Here is an 18,667-nt window from a genome sequence, read left to right on the forward strand (position 1 = left end):
CTCCAGCTCTGCTGTACTGAGCCTCCATATCAATGTCAGTTTTATTTAAAAAAAAATAAATAATCCTATATCCCTAACTCTTTCTGCCATCTGGTCTGAAAGCAGCTTTGAGACTGGGTAAATTTTGGCTCAGATGTCACAGTACTGGATTGTATTTCTTTGCCCCATCAGCAGCAGGCCTGTTAACTAAACCTTCACAGCAAAATCAACCACATTTCCTTTGGCTATACTGACACAGCCTTCTTAACATAAGTAAAAAGTGTTGCCAATTTTTAATTTTTTTTTAAATTCTTTGGTTAGACAGAGATGGCTTAGTTCATTTGTGCAGGGAATCAAGATGGAAAGTTTGATGCTGCTGCTGATTAATCATTAATCTGATTATTGGAAAAGTAAAAAAGACAAACGGTATTTTCAGCAGTGTTGCTACTAGCTCTCAGTTTGTTCCCTTTATCTGTGTAGCCAAGGACCAGATGTCTTGGACGCTGACGGTATCACACTGTGTGGCAATAATTAGGCAGAGAGAGCTGACATCTGCTCTTAGTCCTCACTGTTCCTTTGTTTCTCCCTTCAGCCTTCCCACCCTCCTTCATTGCACATCCTGGGCTAAACCCCACCTGGAAGCCCTCTAATATAAGATCTACCTGCAAGCGGAGAAACTTACTGAGCCAGCATAATGAAGAAGTTCAAAGTGAGCTTCGTATTTCCTTTTCTTATCAGGCCTGGGCTTTTGGAAGTTAGGTGACTTGCCAAGATGATTGTCATAAAGTTTGGCTTTGAATGTCATATCTGTAGCTTTTGGGAACATACATTCTTCTTCAAGGATAGACAGGATTCCCAATGGCTGTTGATTTAAAAAAGATTATTGTTGGAAAATGCAAGAACTGTGCAGACTTTAAATTTGATCCAGTGGAACTTTAAGCCTGCAAAATTTCTTCTCATTCTGAGGAGGAAATGTTTCAGTTAAGATACTAATCACACTTTTGGCTTTCAGGAGGGTGTTTCTGCCTTTGAGTCTTTGTGATGACTTCCAGAAATGATTCAGTTTACATTTTAAGACAATTGGACCAAGTAATATTTTATTATTCATCTTTCAGGAGAAGACAGACTAACTTCCTAGGACTTGACAGGGCAGACTGAGGAACTAGGATGACTAGCATAGATATCCACTGACATTAAGCATGTGTGGAACAGAGTAAATAGGAGAACAGTAGGAACAGAGAAAGAGGAAGTAAAAAATAAGGAAGGCTGCATAGCAACAAACACACAAACACACACACACAAAAATCCAGTACAACTTCTGATTGCTGTTGGCTCTGTGTGGCAAGCTTACTGAAATAAAAGGCAAATAGCCACAAATGCTGATTTTCCTTTGATTTGTATTGCATGCAGAATTTACCATAAGAAAGAAACTTGTCCTGCTGTTTATCTTGCTCTGTTCCCTGAGATTTGAAGACAACTCCAGAGGTATATCATGAAGGAGAAAAAAAGCAAGTACAACCTAGGACCCTGTACCTACCTTTTCAATTAGATCAATACAGGCCTGCAGGTCCATGCCAAAATCAATAAATACCCATTCAATGCCTTCTTTTTTGTATTCTTCTTGCTCAAGAACAAACATGTGATGATTGAAAAACTGTTGCAGTTTCTCATTAGTGTAATTGATGCAGAGTTGCTCAAAGCTGTTGAACTGCAGGAGTTAAAAAGAGAAGCATTTGTATATGGTTAACTACAGCAAGGGTTCGATGAAAGAGCAAGAGGAAAGCTGGTTACATCTAAATTCTACTAAACATGATGTTTTGATGTGGAATACTGAAACCCAATAACAAAAAAAAACATAGAACCATGACACCACCTATTGAGCAACTATCGAGCATAACACTGAAGGAAAAAAAGGACAAAGTTCAGTAGCAGGCTTCTGGTTCCCTCATGCCATGCTCTGGGGTGTGAGGATTTTCAGATTTGTTCAGATCTCTCAATTAGGATGTACAAGCCTTCTCCTCAGCAACATGCCATCCCAGTCCTCTAAAACACTGAAATGTTTTTATCACATGATTTACTTATTTATTTTTCAATCATGATACAAACAAGAAGAAATACTATACCCTGTAGAGGATTTTTTTCCTCAAAGAGAAAGTGAGTACAGCACACTGTCCTAAAATTCAGCACAAGTAATGTGGAACGTTGTCTTTGCTAAAGGCTGACTTCCCCTTCTTCCCCAGGAGCTATCAGCATGGCCAGCTGTGCTGAGTGCTGAGTGTTGTCTACATCTGTTCATGGAAAAATCTTGCAAAGTCACGTGCACTTATTACCTTCTGACCACTTAGAAGAAATGTCCACCTGAGAGCTAGTACTTCTATGTCCTCTCCCAAGTCCTCACGCATTAATACTCACATCAAAGATTTCAAAGCCAGCAATGTCCAGGACTCCAATGAAGAACTGTCTTGGCAGCTTAGTGTCCAATGTTTTGTTGATACGGACCACCAGCCACTTGAACATTCGATCATACACTGCCTTGGATAAGGCCCCAACAGCATACAAAACCTAAAACACAGATTTCAAAGTGCTACTACATACAACAGCTTTCACTGTGGAGGAACACAAGAATTTTAGTACAGTAGCCTTCTTCAATCTCTACTTAGCGTCAAATATTTTTTCTTATAATTGCCACGGTGTATTTAATACAGTACAGCTTCTCTCCTTATTTGCTAGGCACATTTCAGTCACATATGTACAAATGTGTACATAAAATGCTAGTAAATACCTTTTGGGAAAGAGCAAGACAGAAGATTGCAAATGGTTTAATCTCTTTAACTGCCATGAAAAAAGCTTGTGGGCCTGACGGCAGCCATGATATCCGGAACTACTATGGCCATAGGGATGGTCTGTGCTTATGTTACTAATTGGCATCTGCTCCTAATTTGGAGCAATGCTAAAGCAGGAGACTTGAAAAGGAACTGCCTGTGTCTCTTCTTTGCATGCATGTAGCATGCACATTTACACCTACTCTCTCCAGTGGATGTCTAGTATCTGAGCCTGTACCTTGAGAGGCAATTTTTGTTGTAATCAAAATACTGGAGCATCCTCTAAATTATTGCTATAGTCTGCAGCAGTACTAACCCAAGGACTTTTGTTTCCTAAATTAAATGGTACTTAAGTGGATATTCAGCTGATTGAGGTCACACAGAGCTTAAAATGACATGAATAATGAATGAGTATATAAATAATCCATGGATCAGCTCTTCTAGGTAACTATTCAAATCCAGAATAAGATACCAGTTCCCACATGCTTTTACTGCACCTCATTTCTTTAAGTGGCTATTACAAATGCATCAGAAAAATAATCCATCAAGAGCAGTACCTTTGTTAGTAAAGAGTCTATTTCCTTGTTAGGTCTCTTTATCCATTTCCTGCTCTTTCACCATCTGTTATCCCAAGTGAAAGGATGTAGAATGAGAACGGGCACTAGAGGATCCAGTGTTCCAGCAACACATGTATGCTAACGCTTCTGCAGCTGTTTCAATCTTTGAGATGTTGCAGAAGCCTCAAGGCTTTTGTAATGAGTGATTTGTAATGAATCCAAATACTATGATGTTTTCTCCTTACCTGTTCAACACTTTGACCTTTGGTCACATACTCATTGCCAACTTTCACTCTAGGGTGTAATAAACCCTTAACCAAATCAGAGGAGTTGATTCCCATTAGGTAGGCAGCTTTGTCGGCACCTGATTAAGAGAAAAAAGGTTTTAGCTGGATCCGAGCTGCAACATGAAAACATACCTAGTCAAGAAAAAATGTTTAGTACATCCACTTCCAAAGAGAAGCTATGACCTTGCTAATTTAGTAATATGTCGTTGTGAATGTGCCTGTGCTCTTTCCCACGGCAGAGGTCAGCTAGTAACACACTTGAGAAATTCTTGTAGTATAGGGAAAATAACATATCTTCACAATGGATATAGGCAGTTGAAATTATACTATTCAGGGTGCTGAAGGATGCAAAGAAGCAAGACCTGAAGATGTAAAAGAGAAAGCTAAGGCAACGACTTTGCACAATCATTTTTTGTTCAAATGGTTACAAAATGGAGTTTCATTGCATTGGTCTGACTGCATCTATTCACCTTCTACTAAGCAGTGTTACTTGTCATTGTTCAAACCACTGCTAGAGATGAAAGAATAGCACTTTTGGCTGAACAGTGGCTACACTGTGCAAGGTAAAATGAAACAGTCTGCTTATTCCTCAATGCAGTGTATGATACATACCACGATTTTGAATGTAAGAAGTAATGTTAGGTGTTATTCTTACTTTCAGTGCCATCAGCCTCTGCCTGCTCTTCTCTGGGTCGTTGTTTGAATTTCATGTTCCCAAAGTGCATAATGGCACCTGTGAGCTTGTAGGCACCAGACTTCTCATCTTGCACAAATCCCAAAATGTCCATGGCTTGCTGTGAAAAAAACAGTTGGATATGTTGTCATGTGATTCCGCAACGACAATGTTTTTCTTGCAGTCCCAAAATCTACCTTTGCATGGCAGATATTATTATCTTGCCCACGGGCATTGTGTCACAACAACCCTTGAAATACTCTGAAGGCTCAGCAGTAGTTGAGGAGCAAGGGGACATCTAACATTTATTTAGTTTAATGTATCAAAATTATAAGAACATTGAGGCCTTGGATATTACGTAGGGCAAGGCCAGATACAAAAGCATCCTAGTTCATCAGATTTCATCCTTCATAGTAGGAATGCAGTTGACCCATTTCTGCTTCCATTTTATTCCAGTAGTTTCAGTGTTAGTTTCAAGTTTCAAGTTAGGCTCCATGCACCCAATCAATGATTCAGATCAATACAGGCTTACATCTGTTGCCATCAATTCTTCTCCGTCATCCAAGTTGTCCACTGTAACTACTCCTTGGGAGCAAAAGTGGTAGTCGTATGGGTTTGTGGAGACCAGTAGCATATCTGTAAAAGGATAGACAAGATGAAAAAAGCTGTCTACTCAGGATATATCCCTCAAAAAAACAAACAGACTGAAAGGATGAAATTGGACAAACATTTGTCTTTACACAAACTTGAATGCAATGCTTTTTACAACTGTGTGGCAGCAACAAACCTTTCACTCTACTTTTCCAGTCCAAAGACTAAGATTTAGAGAAAGAGTGAATAAAAATAACATAGGAATGCTGCATATATCTCTATTAAGCATGTTTTGCAATACACTAAGAGAATTATTTCCTATATTGCTCTACTTTCTGCTTTGCATGGAAGTAGGGATAAAAACACAGAGGAGAAAAAAATTTTAGTATGATGCATGCCAAGAAAAAAGAGGATTTTTCTCTTCTTTCACAATACATTCCCAAAATAAAGAGTTTCTGGACTCTTTGAAAAAAGTTCTTGTCTCTCAACAAACAGAAGTCTGAACATGGCTCTATTTCTTTTCTCTTTTCTTTTCCCTCACATCAAAAAATAGAATTGTTTTCTAGAAAGCTAGCTGGCTCCAGTACTTCAGGGAGAGTCCTGCTTCTTTAAATCCACAGAAATTTTCAGCCGTACTACACACAAAGCTTTGACCAATCTAGATGTCAATTTGTATACACGTGTGCTTGCATATCTAAGTATGTATGTAAATATGTCTGCTAATATGTGTCTTTAAAATCACAGTCTGCCCACATGTTTGCAATGTAGTCAGTATGATATGCATTCACTTATTTATATTTTCATTTGTCTATGTTTATATGCATCTATGCTGAGATATTTGTGCACACGTGTACAAAGACATACGCTTCTTGTCTACAAAACTAAGCTACCATTGGTTTCAGTCTCTTCAAAAACCTGAAGACGCACTCCTGCTGGCCAGAAAGGTGTGTGCTGCTGTGAAGTACACAGACACTTGATGAGAAGGACCACATTTTCCCAGCACAGGGATTAACAGAGCAATCCCATTGCAACGCTTCCTTGAAATGTTTCCCATAATTAATTAGGCCACATACAAGCTAAGAGGATCAGGGACTTGACCACACACTGTCAGAGTAAGCTTATCAGATGTTTAATGTGGCAATATAGTGACATTTTAATGCATTTTACAAGATGTGCTAGATGTGTTTCTAGAACACAAGTGTTACTTGAATGACCAGTGAAGGTTTTATTCAGAGCATTAGGAGATGGGTACCTGAATCAGTACACCACAGAAAGATTTCTTTTGTTGCGGCCATTGGAACACCACCTTTAGTAGAGCCCGTCAGTGGAGGTTCAGATTTGAGAAGTGGAAGCTTAAGGGCCTTTCTGAACACAAGTTTACTCCCTGGCCTCTCTTCAGCCAGTCTATTCAGCTAAAAGCTGGTTCTTAAATGCTTACCTAGTAACTCTGGTTTCTTTCCTGATAAGATCTGGTAGAAGATGTGATAGTCTCTCTCACCCGGTTGCTGAAAAATCACTCGGGATTTCTCCAGTAAATCTAGTTGCACAGTGAGAAATTCAGTGAGAAAAGTTCTTCAACTTTCATATGAGCAATTGTATTTTTTTTAAAAGAGGAGGGAGTTTGGTGCTTACAGATCTCAATATCAGCAGATGACAGCTTGCCTGTGGTTCCAAAATGGATTCGAATAAATTTACCCTAATTCACACAGAAGAATATTTTAATTAGTGAATACAAAGAGGGAAACATTGCTACAAGAAAGCAATCATTTGGATCAAAGAATTAGCTTATGCTAACTCCTTGGCTTTGCACAGGCAGATTTCCAATAATACCAAACAATGATATAATAATTTTCCAAGCCTGAGTCTATACATACAGCTAAGTAATTGACTTGTGGGGAAAGGATAATTGCACATCTTTCCGACAGGCTGAGATATGGGAAAGCACATGTTTTCCAGCTTCATGTTGCAGCTTTGCAGGAATGTGGGACTTAGAACAGTAAGCCAATAAGCCTGGCTAGGACATACAGGCTCTAGCTCTTTTTCTCTCTCTTTCTTTTTTTTTTTTTTTGACTCTCCCTTATCTGCAATCCTGACTTTTATGCTCTGTTAAGTCAGAATGGTGCTGTGCTATTTACCCTGATTTGCCTGTTAATTTTGAATATTTATACCAAAAATTAATTTAAAACAAATCAAACTAGCTTTCACCTAATTTATCATGCTCAAAGACATCAGCTTTTCTGAAATTAATTTGCATTGCAGATGGAAAACTTACAACAACTGTGTAGCTTCCCATAGATGCTTACAATCTCTGATTCTCTACATGACCCTTTCCAATTTCAGTTGTAATCAGATTTCTTAGGGAAAAGATGGGCTACAAACTCAGGCTATCATCCTTCACGCAACATCTTTTGGACCTCTGAGTCAACATCAACCAAATGTAACAGAAGGGTACCCCAGCAAACTGATCTCCTGTAGGTCTAATAGAAACAAGGAGAGAGGCCCGAGCTTATAACCATACTGAAGAATGAGCAGGGATAGCTTACTGTGACAAAAAGGTAGGTAATGTGGACCGAAGGTGGGAGAATTGTTATTTATGAGTGTCTGCAGAATGGGAAGGTCTTGCTTTTTTCTCTTTATTCCCTTCAGTATCTTTTCCTAGTCAGGTTCTTCTTTATTATTCCTTCCACGTGAAGAAAACCCAACCATTTTAGCAGACAAAATTAGAAGCAATTTATGAAAGGATTATGGCAAAGATGTTATTAACTGGCCATTGTTGAAAACACGTTAGGTTACGGACTTACAAAACGTGAGGAGTTGTCATTTCTCAGGGTTTTGGCGTTTCCAAAAGCTTCTAGGGCTGGGTTTGCTTGAATGATTTGATCTTCCAAGGTTCCCTAAAAATCAAGGTTGAAATACTCTTGAGAAACATAGAGCCCAAAAACTCAGCCTTGGCTTTCTTTACAGGCAGAAAGCCTCCTTACCACAACGGTTTAGCCACACCAGAGGGGTGGCACAGCATGAGTGATCTAACAGCACAGCTAGGACTAGGAGTCCTTGAAAATCCTCAACAGTTCAGTTGCTCTCTGCTGCTTTGCTTTAGGTTTTCATAATTTATGCCATCTGCACACGAATGGTAACACCATGTCTTTCTGTGTGCTGTGTATGGAGTCTCTGGGGACATGCATGTGAACACATAGAGGAGATGGGCTGCTGAAGATTATGACAAGTACTGCAGTGAAATGCAGTAGTTTTGAAAGCACTCAGACCTTGTAATGCCTGGAATTTTGGGAGATGAGAAAAGCATTATCTTCTGCTTGCAAAAACTTTAGTTTGCAGAAGAAAATTGCAACTGCCTTGGCTTCAGGGAACGTTTCAGTAGGGGAACCATGTAGAGTGAAATTCTGAGGTTTGTGGAGCAGAATGATAGCTAAATAGTGATTCTGTATGGAAAAGATAAAATAGCAAGCTGATTACTTACCCCAGTTTTGGTAGCTGGTTGCTGTCAAAAGGAAAAAAAAAAAAAGATTAAAAAAAACCCAGCATGGGAACAAGAAGGCAGGCATCACAGAAGATAAAGATTAGAAATGTTAGATGTCCAGTTGGTGCCAACATACCGTTAGAGATTTCTGAAGCTTTACTTTGCATTCACCACACGTCACAAAATAGCCAAGTGCAGTTCCTACTCAGCTTGTTATTTTAACCCCTAACCCAAATGTCTGAGTGCCTTTACTTTAGAGCTGTTCGAGAAGAAAGCACAAGGCTGACTAAGTAGACTGAGAAAAGAAGCTGGGACCAGGTGAAAAGCACTCACAAAAAGATGTAAATGCAAACAGACAAGTTTGAGATAATAAATCATGCTGCACTAGAACTCTTGGATTATTAGAAGCAAAGGATGATGATAGCAAAGATAAAATGTTACCTCAGCTGACAAATTACAAGGAAAAATTATCCAGCTGTGATATCTGTTATTAACACATCTGTTTCATGAGCACACCACATTTCAGACACCATTATGAGCATCTAGATCATTGCACATAAAAGGCTGGCTCTGGACCACTTAATCATTTCCTAAAAGAGCTTTGCAAACCTCAGATGAATGCATATTAGATTTTGGTGACATGAGGTGAATGTACAAGACCGGCTGAAATTTTGGCCTTTTATATATGGTTCATAGGAATCAGTTAATTCACCACAAAGAACTTTGAGCCTTGAAGTGCAATGAAGCAGATAGTGAATAAGCTCATAGCAACACAAGATGAAATGCAATGTGAATGAACTATTCACTGTAACTTTAGCACTTTTAAGCAGAACAGCACTTATCCAAAAGGAAATATAGAAAAGCTGATTTCAATTCTTTTGTCAAAACACTCCTATTTTCATATAAGGCTTTTTAACAAAACAGACATTCTGGTGAAAGCTAAGCTTTTTTAAAGACTTTTCCAGGTGAAAAAAATCAATTATTTTTCTTAATCTTCATGGTATCCCCAAATTTTAACCAGCTATAATACATTCAGAAACATTTAATACATAGGAAAATTAAACTCCCAGAGAAAAGCAGCAGCAACAAGCATTAGCTCATAACCAGACGTCGTTTTGTGGCTCCACATGCAGCATGGCAAATTTGGAAGAGAATTACTTTTCTATCTTCAGAACCACATGGTCTTGGTAATGTCATTTAGAAGCATCAGTATCTTTTCCCGACAAACACTTATCCTAACCATGCCTGCTGAGGTTTAGCACATGGTCTAGTGGTCAGGATGCAGATTTACAATGTTAGTTGCACACGACATAAATCTTAGAAGCCCGAAATAAAACAGCTGCTGGCAGACTTACATTTTTTTTACCAGGTTCACCCAGGGCTGCCACTGTGGCAAAGTACTGGATGACCCTTTTTGTGTTGACAGTCTTGCCAGCACCAGATTCTCCACTATGGGAAGAAGGAAGAGAACATTACTATTGTTCCACCAGCATGCCCTTACCCATCCATCATCCCATCAGCTCCATGTACTGCACAGGCTTTTCTTAGAGTCACCAACTGATTTTTGTAGTCTGCTCATTTCAATGAAAATCATGTCAGTGGCACATAATGCTTCATGAGTCTGCGTTCAGAAACCTCATACAAATGCACATTTCTTTGAGATTTCATTAAGGGCATGAAATTTTGTTACAAACATCCACATTCGGTATCTGAGGCATACCTCTGTACAGCTAATGAGTTAAAAACCAAAGGAAAACTGCAGCACTTTGCCAGCATCATCCAGAAGCATATGTGAACTGTGGAGAGAGACATACAGCTCTCCATCTTTCATGCTTGCCAGTAAAAGTAAAGTAAAACTTCTTTTCTGCTTTGGTCATCTTCCTCCCTACAGATGTCAACTCAGTGCTCTTAACTATGTTTTGCAGCTAGAACAACTGTGTTGAGAAGGAGTCTCTTGAGCCTGAAAAGGGCAGATATCAAGGACAACCCTGGAAGAATTTCTTTAACTGCCTGTGGAGTTGCTACCATGCCCACTTGGAATGAACACTAAATGGGGATCAGAAACAGGTTGGCTTCCATCAAATGAAATCCTCAGCTACTCCTTTCCAACGAGACTCAAAGCAGACATCAGATGTCCAAAGTGCTAATTATCGACTTGGATTAAGTTCCAGGCAATTTAGCTGAGCTTTCAAGGGTCAACTTGTATTTCAGGGGGATTTTTTTTTTCTTTGAAGTTTTTTTGCAGCGATAGAGTCTCAAATCAGTTAAAAGAGAAGCACTTACGTGATCAGCATAGACTGATTTTCCCGATCTGTGGATGAGAAAAAATGAGACAAACTTAGTGGGCTCTACTTTTTGCTTATTACCCTTACAAATCAGCACCAACTAATCCAGAAGCAGTCCTGAAAGAGAAGCATAGGATCACAAGAAATGGTGATGGAAAAGAAAAAATAAGCCCCATGTAGTCCAGCTTTGAGCAGTGCCAATTCTACCCTTGCCCTGAATCTCCCTCTTGTGTTTTATTCAAGTCAGCACTAAACATCTGAGTCATGAATATTTCCTTATGTCTGGGAAACAATAACATAGAAAGTAATTTCCTGTCGGCAAAACATTTATTTCTTTACTCCGGTGTAGGTTTCTGCTCACACCTGACCCCTTTGCCCTGCAGTATGCACCAGCACAAGCAATTCTACTGCTTGTTAACTGACCCTTCCTCACTATGTATTCTTGTTTGGTTAGCTATGCTACTGAAATAAAGTCTTAAAGCCTTCTTTCTGGTAATGGGCCTGAGCAGAAACAAGCATTTATAAGAACAGTTTGCAATCAGTATGTTAACAATCTAGTTGAGCAAATACGAAATGATACCACCTTCCTGAACCATCTAAATTTCTCTAAATCTTCTCTGTTTTAGCTCCAGAGATCCTGACCAGCTGCACATTGGGCAGCCTGGCGATATTTCACTCTTATGCAATAAACAGAGCACCTCTCTGCAGCCACATACAGACCTCATCTGCCCCAGCACCTCCTATCCTCTTGCATTTACCATTTTATGAAAACCAGGGTGAGAGCAGCGTGTGACTCCAATTCTACTGGGACTTTCTCGGCAGACTCCCAGTGGAAGCACATCACTGCTGCCCCCTGCTGAAACCCCCCTTTTTTTTTTCTTCAGTAATTTGAAAGCTGGGGTGAGGTTTTGCAAGACAATCTGGAGCTGGTTGCTCACAGTAGGCTCTCAGCCACGAGGCAATCAGACAATGCTGATCCATAGCAGGTTCCTGGGTGCGACATGTGCACAGCACCCTCCATGGCTGCCCTTCATTAACCTTTCAATGTTTGCATCTGATGAGCATCAGAATGAGCTCGCTGCTGCCAGAACCTGCACGATGGGCAGGAGAGAGAAAAGAAAACACAGTAATTAATACAATTATGGATGCAGACTCCCAAGCTCCTGTTGCTTGTTGAGTATCTGCACATTTGGTGTGCACTGCTCTCTCTAACGGCCATCTGGTATCAGTCACGTCTGCTAAATAAAGCAAAACTAAATTTAAAAGCAAGGAGCGCCACTTACTACGCAGCATGTCGTGGTATGCGTTATCAGCAATGGAGAAGATGTGAGGAGGGGCTTCTGAGCGCCTCTTGCCTTTGTAGGCAGCAACAACCTCCGACTTGTAGACAGGCAGCCACTTGTAGGGGTTTATAGTCACGCAGAACAAGCCTGAGTAGGTCTAGAGAGGAAAAACAGACAAGGAAGAACAGCCTCTCAACGAATGAGAGAAAGAAATCTGAGTAAACCAAGCAGAAACTGGTGTTGCCAGCTTTTATCAGACTTGGAATTCTGACTGGAAGTTTTAGAAATTCATATCAAAGGCTGAAATAGTCTGCTAAGTGAATTCCTATTGGCAATCAATGACATCACTATTACAGATATTGATCACAGAATCACAGAATGGCCTGGGTTGAAAAGGACCACAATGATCATCTGGTTTCAACCCCCCTGCTGTGTGCAGGGTCGTCAACCAGCAGACCAGGCTGCCCAGAGCCACATCCAGCCTGGCCTTGAATGCCTCGAGGGATGGGGCATCCACAGCCTCCTTGGGCAACCTGTGCCAGTGTGTCAACACCCTCTGTGTGAAAAATTTCCTTCTAAACCTCCCCTAACTTAGTTTAAAACCATTTGCCCTTGTTCTATCACTATCCACCTTCAGAAACAGCCGTTCCCCTTCTTGTTTATATGCTTCCTTCAAGTACTGGAAGGCCAAAATGAGGTCTCCCTGAAGCCCTCTTTTCTCCATGCTAAACAAGCCCAGTTCCCCCAACCTTTCTTCATAGGAGGGGTGCTCCTGAACCGCTTTCCAGAGGGGGAAAAAAGTGTTTCTAAGGTCATGATCAGACAACCTGCCCCTTCGGCAGAGCAGAGGAACAGCAAGGAGATCTACATCTGATTTTATGCCTGGCTGCCCAGCAAGAGCTGCTTCCTCTTGAAAACAGTAATTATGAAATAAAAATCACAGTTTTTCTATTTGAATTCTATTCTTAGGAAGAGAAATCTGGGAGAAAGAACTATTCTTAGAGGAAGAAGTCTGAGAGAAGCAATCTGTCATTACCAACTTGCTGTGAGCATCCTAGGAAAAATTTCAGTTGGTTGGTTCAAAGAGAAAACTTGGACCAGGTTGCTCAGAGAGGTGGTGGATGCCCCATCCCTGGACACTCTCAAGGTCAAGCTGCGTGGGGCTCTGATCAACCTGATCGAGCTGTAGTTGACCTGTTCATTGCAAGGGAATTGAACTAGATGACCTTAAAAGTGTCTTCCAACTCAAACCATTCTATGATTCTGTGCAAACTTCATAACAATGCTCTCCAAAGCTGTGGAGCTTTTTCAGTGTTTGGAAAAAAAAAAAGGAATTGGTAACCTATCTAAAGTAATCCATGTTTATAGTGATTCTTTGGGCTTCCTACATCAGCCCACAGAACGCAGTTCCAATTGTAGCTCTAGGGAATTAGTGTTAGCTGGTAACTTTTCAGGTACTCAGTCTGGGGCCAAGCATAAAACTTCACAGAAACCAGATACTATATTGGCATAAACACAATATGCATGTAGATTATTGAGTTAACAAATCCAGGAGCCTTCCTCCCAAAATAGCATTTGGACCTGCTTCAGAATGCCCCTGGTATGAGTCCTCAGTCCTAATTTTTAAGAGAAAAAAAATCCAACCTATAAATGGATTGAAGCGAGATGACAAATGTCATTTTCTGACTATAACGATCTGCAAGACATAGCTGTGTTTTAGGACACACATGTTCATACAGGGGTTATTAGATGAATCCTGAAGCTGTATAACAATCATAATTTAAACTGGATTCAGTCCCCCCATGAAAACCACAGACCTGAATAAGGATTGGCTAGAAAATTTGTAGATTGCCCTGACTGACTTCAAACACAGTTGGATGCAGCGCACTGAAGGCAAAAGTTTGGTCCCATAAAAACTGATGCTACCCAAGCTTGTTCTGGTGATGACAAAAATTATGTTAATGATGCCATGGGAAAGATACAGAGTGAGGAATAAAGCCAGAGCAAAACAAGGCAGATGCCAGCTGACTGAAAATGAAAGGAAGAAAATTACAGAACTAAAGATAGAAAGGTTCCTAGTTAAAAGAACTTATATGTGTGCTCTAAGCTTGAGGCATTGTTTCTTAACAAGGAAATTGCTATGCCTAATAATGTCATGCATTAATATTAGAAGTAGAAAAATAAAATTGGTTTCCCAAAGGCCTTGACTGCTGAAAATATGTTCTATGACACCCCTTTCCCAGGCAACCAAGGAAAAACAGAACTTGACATCATCTTATTCACTTTTGTTTGTCTATATTCATTCAAATCTACTGCAAGAAACTTCTTTCCTTTTTGAGCAATTGAACCCTCAGTTTTATGGCATATGCAAGTTATAAGCTGAACATGAAGAGCCTGTGTTCAAACATCATAGCACTTGAAATGCATGTTTCCAAATACACAAAGCAGGGACCCTTACATAAATCATCCAGTTGCTGTAGCGCTTCCTCAGGTTGTACAACACAGATGCCTCATTCAGATGGGTCAGCATAGCCATGTCCTCAATCATATCAAATTTGGGAGGGTTCATCGACTGCACATCATCTTCTTTTATAGTCATGGTCTGCAAAGACAGATAGAGTATAGCAGGTCTAGAAAACACTTAGAATCCCAATCGGTTCCCCTCCTTAGAAGTAAATGTATTATCTCTCTCGGAGAAGGTCCTCCCACTCAATGTGGTCTAAGTAATTCCATTTGTTTTCACAGACGTAAACAGAAGCAGGGAAGGCTGAGATGCTACAGGTAAGGAGAGTGGTGTGGCTGTGAAGCCATGAGATAAGCCATGAGATTTAGCTCTAATTGTGGAGGAGTTTTACCTCCTGCCTCCTCCTAGGATTCAAACCTGGCTTGAATGGTCGCACATCTCTGCTTGCAGTGCTTTGCAGAACTTGATGTGCCACCAAACTCCTATTTTTCTCATGGCTGTTTCTTCTTTGTCATCAGCTACTGAGGCTTCCTGTTCAAAAGCCATTTCACAGATGATGTGAACCAGGCAGCAGAGCTTAAACTGAGCCAGGTTTGTTCTGGGGCTTTCTGCTCAGCCCTCCTTAGTCATGGGTCAGACAAAAATGCTTCCATACCCGTCCATCTGTTGTCTCAACGGTCACTTTGCCACCGCTGGTTTCTGTAATTTCAGCTTCAACATAAGCTTTCTTCTCATCAGGAACCCAACATTTTTTTTTCCCTGTGAAGTTAGGGAGAAGAAAGGCTCACAGACTTGTGTTAGAATAATAACAGCATGCTGAACTGGGATTGGTAGGGTTAGTTTTACCACACAAGCAGCACAAAACCTCAGGGACCACAGCCAATCATAGAGCTGAGGGAGCTGCATGCCAAAACAGAAGGCGCAGGGCTCACAAATGTTGTCGCTCCTTTGAAACCACCACTTGGCTTCCCTAAATCCTCCCAGCACAAGGTGTCACAATATTTCACAAATGCTGGCTGAGTCTCAGCCTCCAAGGGAAATTCATAATCACTAGCACTGATGTGCAGACGGACGAACCGAGATCCAAGCCCAAATGAAGCAGTTCGCTAAAAACTCACACCAAACATTGTTAACTGAATGAGGAATTCAGCCCACATTATTTGCCTGCCAGCTATCAGATTTAACCTTATTCCTGATACTCTCCTGAAGTTTGTATTGAAAAACAGCAATATTAATAATTCACACTGAGTTACAGCTGCTGCTTTTTAGAAGTTTGGAGTATCTGTGCTAGACTTCAGATGGCTCGTTAAAGCCACTACTCTCAACAGAGCATTGCTGTGGTTGACATATTTGCTCTTACTACTACACCTCAGATCTCATGTAAATGCATTTTGTGAAAAATAACTCTTGGAAAGCTAAAACCTAGTACTGGTTTGCCTATAAAATGTATAAATCAAGCAGATGGAGACATCTGTTCACATCACAGAAATGCTTGCATTATCAGAACATCAGTGCATGATGATTTTCTCTCAAATGGACAAAGATGACGCAATCTCTCTCTTATCAGTACCATACAAATACATCTTAATTCTAAAACTAGCCAGTTCTTAGTACCAGTTGATAGACTGCTTCTCTTCAGCACTATCAGGGGCTTCTTGTAGTTCTGCAGGAAAAAGGATCACAAAGTTGGTTGCCAGCTGCCTCAGAAAGCAGCAATAACAACAGGGCTTTGCATCCTGGTTTGTTCTGCATTTCCCAGATATATTATGGATGCAACCCTTATCTGGGTTAGCTGGCCACTGTCACCTAAACGGTACTGCAACTCACCATCGAAGGCAACAGTTTGTGCCATCATCAGCTCCTTCTCACTCTTTCGGAGAAAGGGAGCAGCCTCCCCGAATTCCGTCATGTCCATCATCTTGGCAAGGTTTTAAGGTTGTACAGCTCAAGGAGGAGAAAGAAAAGGACCTGGTCTACAAAAAGAAGAGAAAAAATTGTATTTCTTGGACCAGAATGTGGCAGGTGGCTGATTAAAATGGCCTAATTTGAAACGGCAATATCGCCTGTAGATTTGTGGCTTTCCTGCATCCTTAGCTAAACCCTTGTCCAGCTCAGTTTAAAGCCAGCCAGATCCTGCGTGGTTCAAAACTCTGATACTGGTTGCAGTTATCTCTACAGGAGAATTCGATCTTCGTATGGCATGAAAGTTGTTTTAAAGCAGCAGATGAAAGGCACCACTTGAGGCTGTGACTCTGAAAACCTCACACCAGACCACACCTCAGATCCTCCTGGGCAGCTGCTTACTTGAAACACCAGCACAAGGCTCCAGGGACACAGCCCCATGCTCCTGGTGGAGAAAGCTGTTGCTGGAGCTGGACACAGCTGGTGTCCCAGCAGTGCTGCTCTCAGATGGTGCCCTTCAGCCTGGCAGAAGCCCAGGGCTCACCCACTGTGGGTATCCCCGTGCAGCAGGGCAGGGCAGAGGGCAAACTGCAATGCTGGAACAATGGCTTTGAAGTTCTTCACATTAATCCGAGTTCATTACTCCATCTTAATGCCTACAATGCTTGTTTTCTCAGATAACACAGCCATGGTGTTTAGGGATTTCTTATCATGAAAGAAAGGCCAGGGCATGCTCACATAAGTGCAACTGATCTGCTGGGTTTCTGAGCACTAAGGTGCTAACTGGTTATCCTATTCTTAATTCTATCATTTAGAGAGCATAGACAACTCAAATCAGTGATGCTATAATGAAAATTTTGTAAGTACAAATCATCTTTAAGGAAAATTAGTCTAAGCAGCTCTATCCAGCTTTTTAGTAGGAGTTAATTTGATTCCTGTGTCCTTTCTTCAACAACTGCATCAGTGAGTTGACATACACACACAGGTACATACAAAAATGTACACACACACATATAGAAAATACTGAGGGTGATGCCCACAGAACATCCAGGGAGTTCCATTGCTAAAAGGTGTCCAACTCCTTCCAGCTCCCTTCCCCAGTTTAAGAATTTCAGGTAGTCTCTCTTTCAGTTCAAGATACTATTTAATTACTATCTGAAGCTTCATAAGTGACCCTCAGATATTATCGTTTCCCTTACTCTATTTATTATCCAGAACAGCTGAAAAAGTTTCAAGAACCCTCTCAAGACAAACACTGCAGTCTTTTAAAATTTAATTCAATTACTTCTAAGAAATTGCTATAGATCTAAAAGCTCTTCATCAACGAAGGCAGTTCTTTTTTCCACAGCATATTTCTCTTGAGCGCAAAGACCTAAGACAGCAGAGCTATCTAATGTTTAACACCCATCCCTCTGCCCCTGCCACAGTGCAAGCTTAGGATTTTTGAGTTTGGGTCTACGTAAGCACAAATGTCAGCAACTATTTTAACATCATCTGAAATGAGCAAAATTCCCTACTGGAAACAACTCAAAACTAGCATGGCAAAGTCCCTCTCCCATGGGGAGTGTGTTTAGCTCAGCTCTGATTGGGCACAGAAAGGACATCACACATCTGAACAGAAGGGCGTTAGAACTTTCCACATTAAATATGCAAAGATAAGAAGTGCCACTTCAGTCATTACCCCTAGGATTCAGGAGATATTCTTACAGGTCCAAATATAATAATCCAGACCTTTCCTGTGTAGACCCACCCCATTTACAGACCACTTTGGGACAACTGTTCAGCTATACTTTCTGATACAATTTTGTCTTAATATATATTTAGGGCTTACCACTATGGCAAGCACTTTATAAAGCAGGGTGTAGCACAGTGCTGCTGCAGATGGGAGAGAATCCCTTTTTCTGCAGTAGTCTCATGTGTCAGGATTTAAGACAGAGCCCAGAGCCCACTGAAGCACTCAACAAGCCAATCCATTGAAAGATATGAGAAACTGGAAGTGCTTGGCTTATGGTCAAAGGATCATTTGCAAAAACTACTATAGTGAGGAAGGACAAGGCAGAGCAAAAGACATTCACTTTCCTTGGTAACGCCTACTCTCTTTAGAGGGCCAGAATTGTAACACAAAGTTAAGTGGCACACCCAGAAGTACCAATAATTTGGTGATTCATTCAAGCTTGGAAAGGAGGGACCTTGTCTTTCTCTACTGTGGCTGTTGGAAGAGCTACCACAGTGCTGGGAGCTCATCTGCCATAGCATCAAAAACCATCATTGTTTGCCTTCAGAGGGAAAATCAGTAAATCTCCAAGGGTGGGTCTAAAGAAATCCTTGAAAACACAGGCTGCTTAA

General features: G+C 40.8%; 1 protein-coding gene across 1 annotated transcript in view; it reads right to left on the reverse strand.

The window, feature by feature from the left end:
- MYH15 (myosin heavy chain 15) overlaps positions 1-16,337 on the reverse strand; it is a 43,510-nt gene extending 27,173 nt beyond the window's left edge. Inside the window, exons 1-16 of the mRNA XM_042810452.1 lie at positions 16,247-16,337; positions 15,075-15,178; positions 14,414-14,557; positions 11,956-12,112; positions 10,671-10,698; positions 9,725-9,836; positions 8,388-8,408; positions 7,711-7,803; positions 6,542-6,605; positions 6,348-6,446; positions 4,851-4,954; positions 4,301-4,439; positions 3,604-3,722; positions 2,392-2,541; positions 1,517-1,687; positions 662-841 (exon numbers count right to left, since the gene is read on the reverse strand). Coding sequence (XP_042666386.1) covers positions 662-841; positions 1,517-1,687; positions 2,392-2,541; positions 3,604-3,722; positions 4,301-4,439; positions 4,851-4,954; positions 6,348-6,446; positions 6,542-6,605; positions 7,711-7,803; positions 8,388-8,408; positions 9,725-9,836; positions 10,671-10,698; positions 11,956-12,112; positions 14,414-14,557; positions 15,075-15,178; positions 16,247-16,337 — 1,776 coding nt within the window. The remainder of the gene's footprint in view (positions 1-661; positions 842-1,516; positions 1,688-2,391; positions 2,542-3,603; positions 3,723-4,300; positions 4,440-4,850; positions 4,955-6,347; positions 6,447-6,541; positions 6,606-7,710; positions 7,804-8,387; positions 8,409-9,724; positions 9,837-10,670; positions 10,699-11,955; positions 12,113-14,413; positions 14,558-15,074; positions 15,179-16,246) is intronic.
- Between the last annotated feature and the right edge of the window lie 2,330 nt (positions 16,338-18,667).

This window comes from Centrocercus urophasianus, unplaced genomic scaffold, assembly GCF_019232065.1.
Source record: "Centrocercus urophasianus isolate 14NV4802_14NV808 unplaced genomic scaffold, USGS_Curo_1.0 seq_12, whole genome shotgun sequence".
Classification (NCBI taxonomy): domain Eukaryota; kingdom Metazoa; phylum Chordata; class Aves; order Galliformes; family Phasianidae; genus Centrocercus; species Centrocercus urophasianus.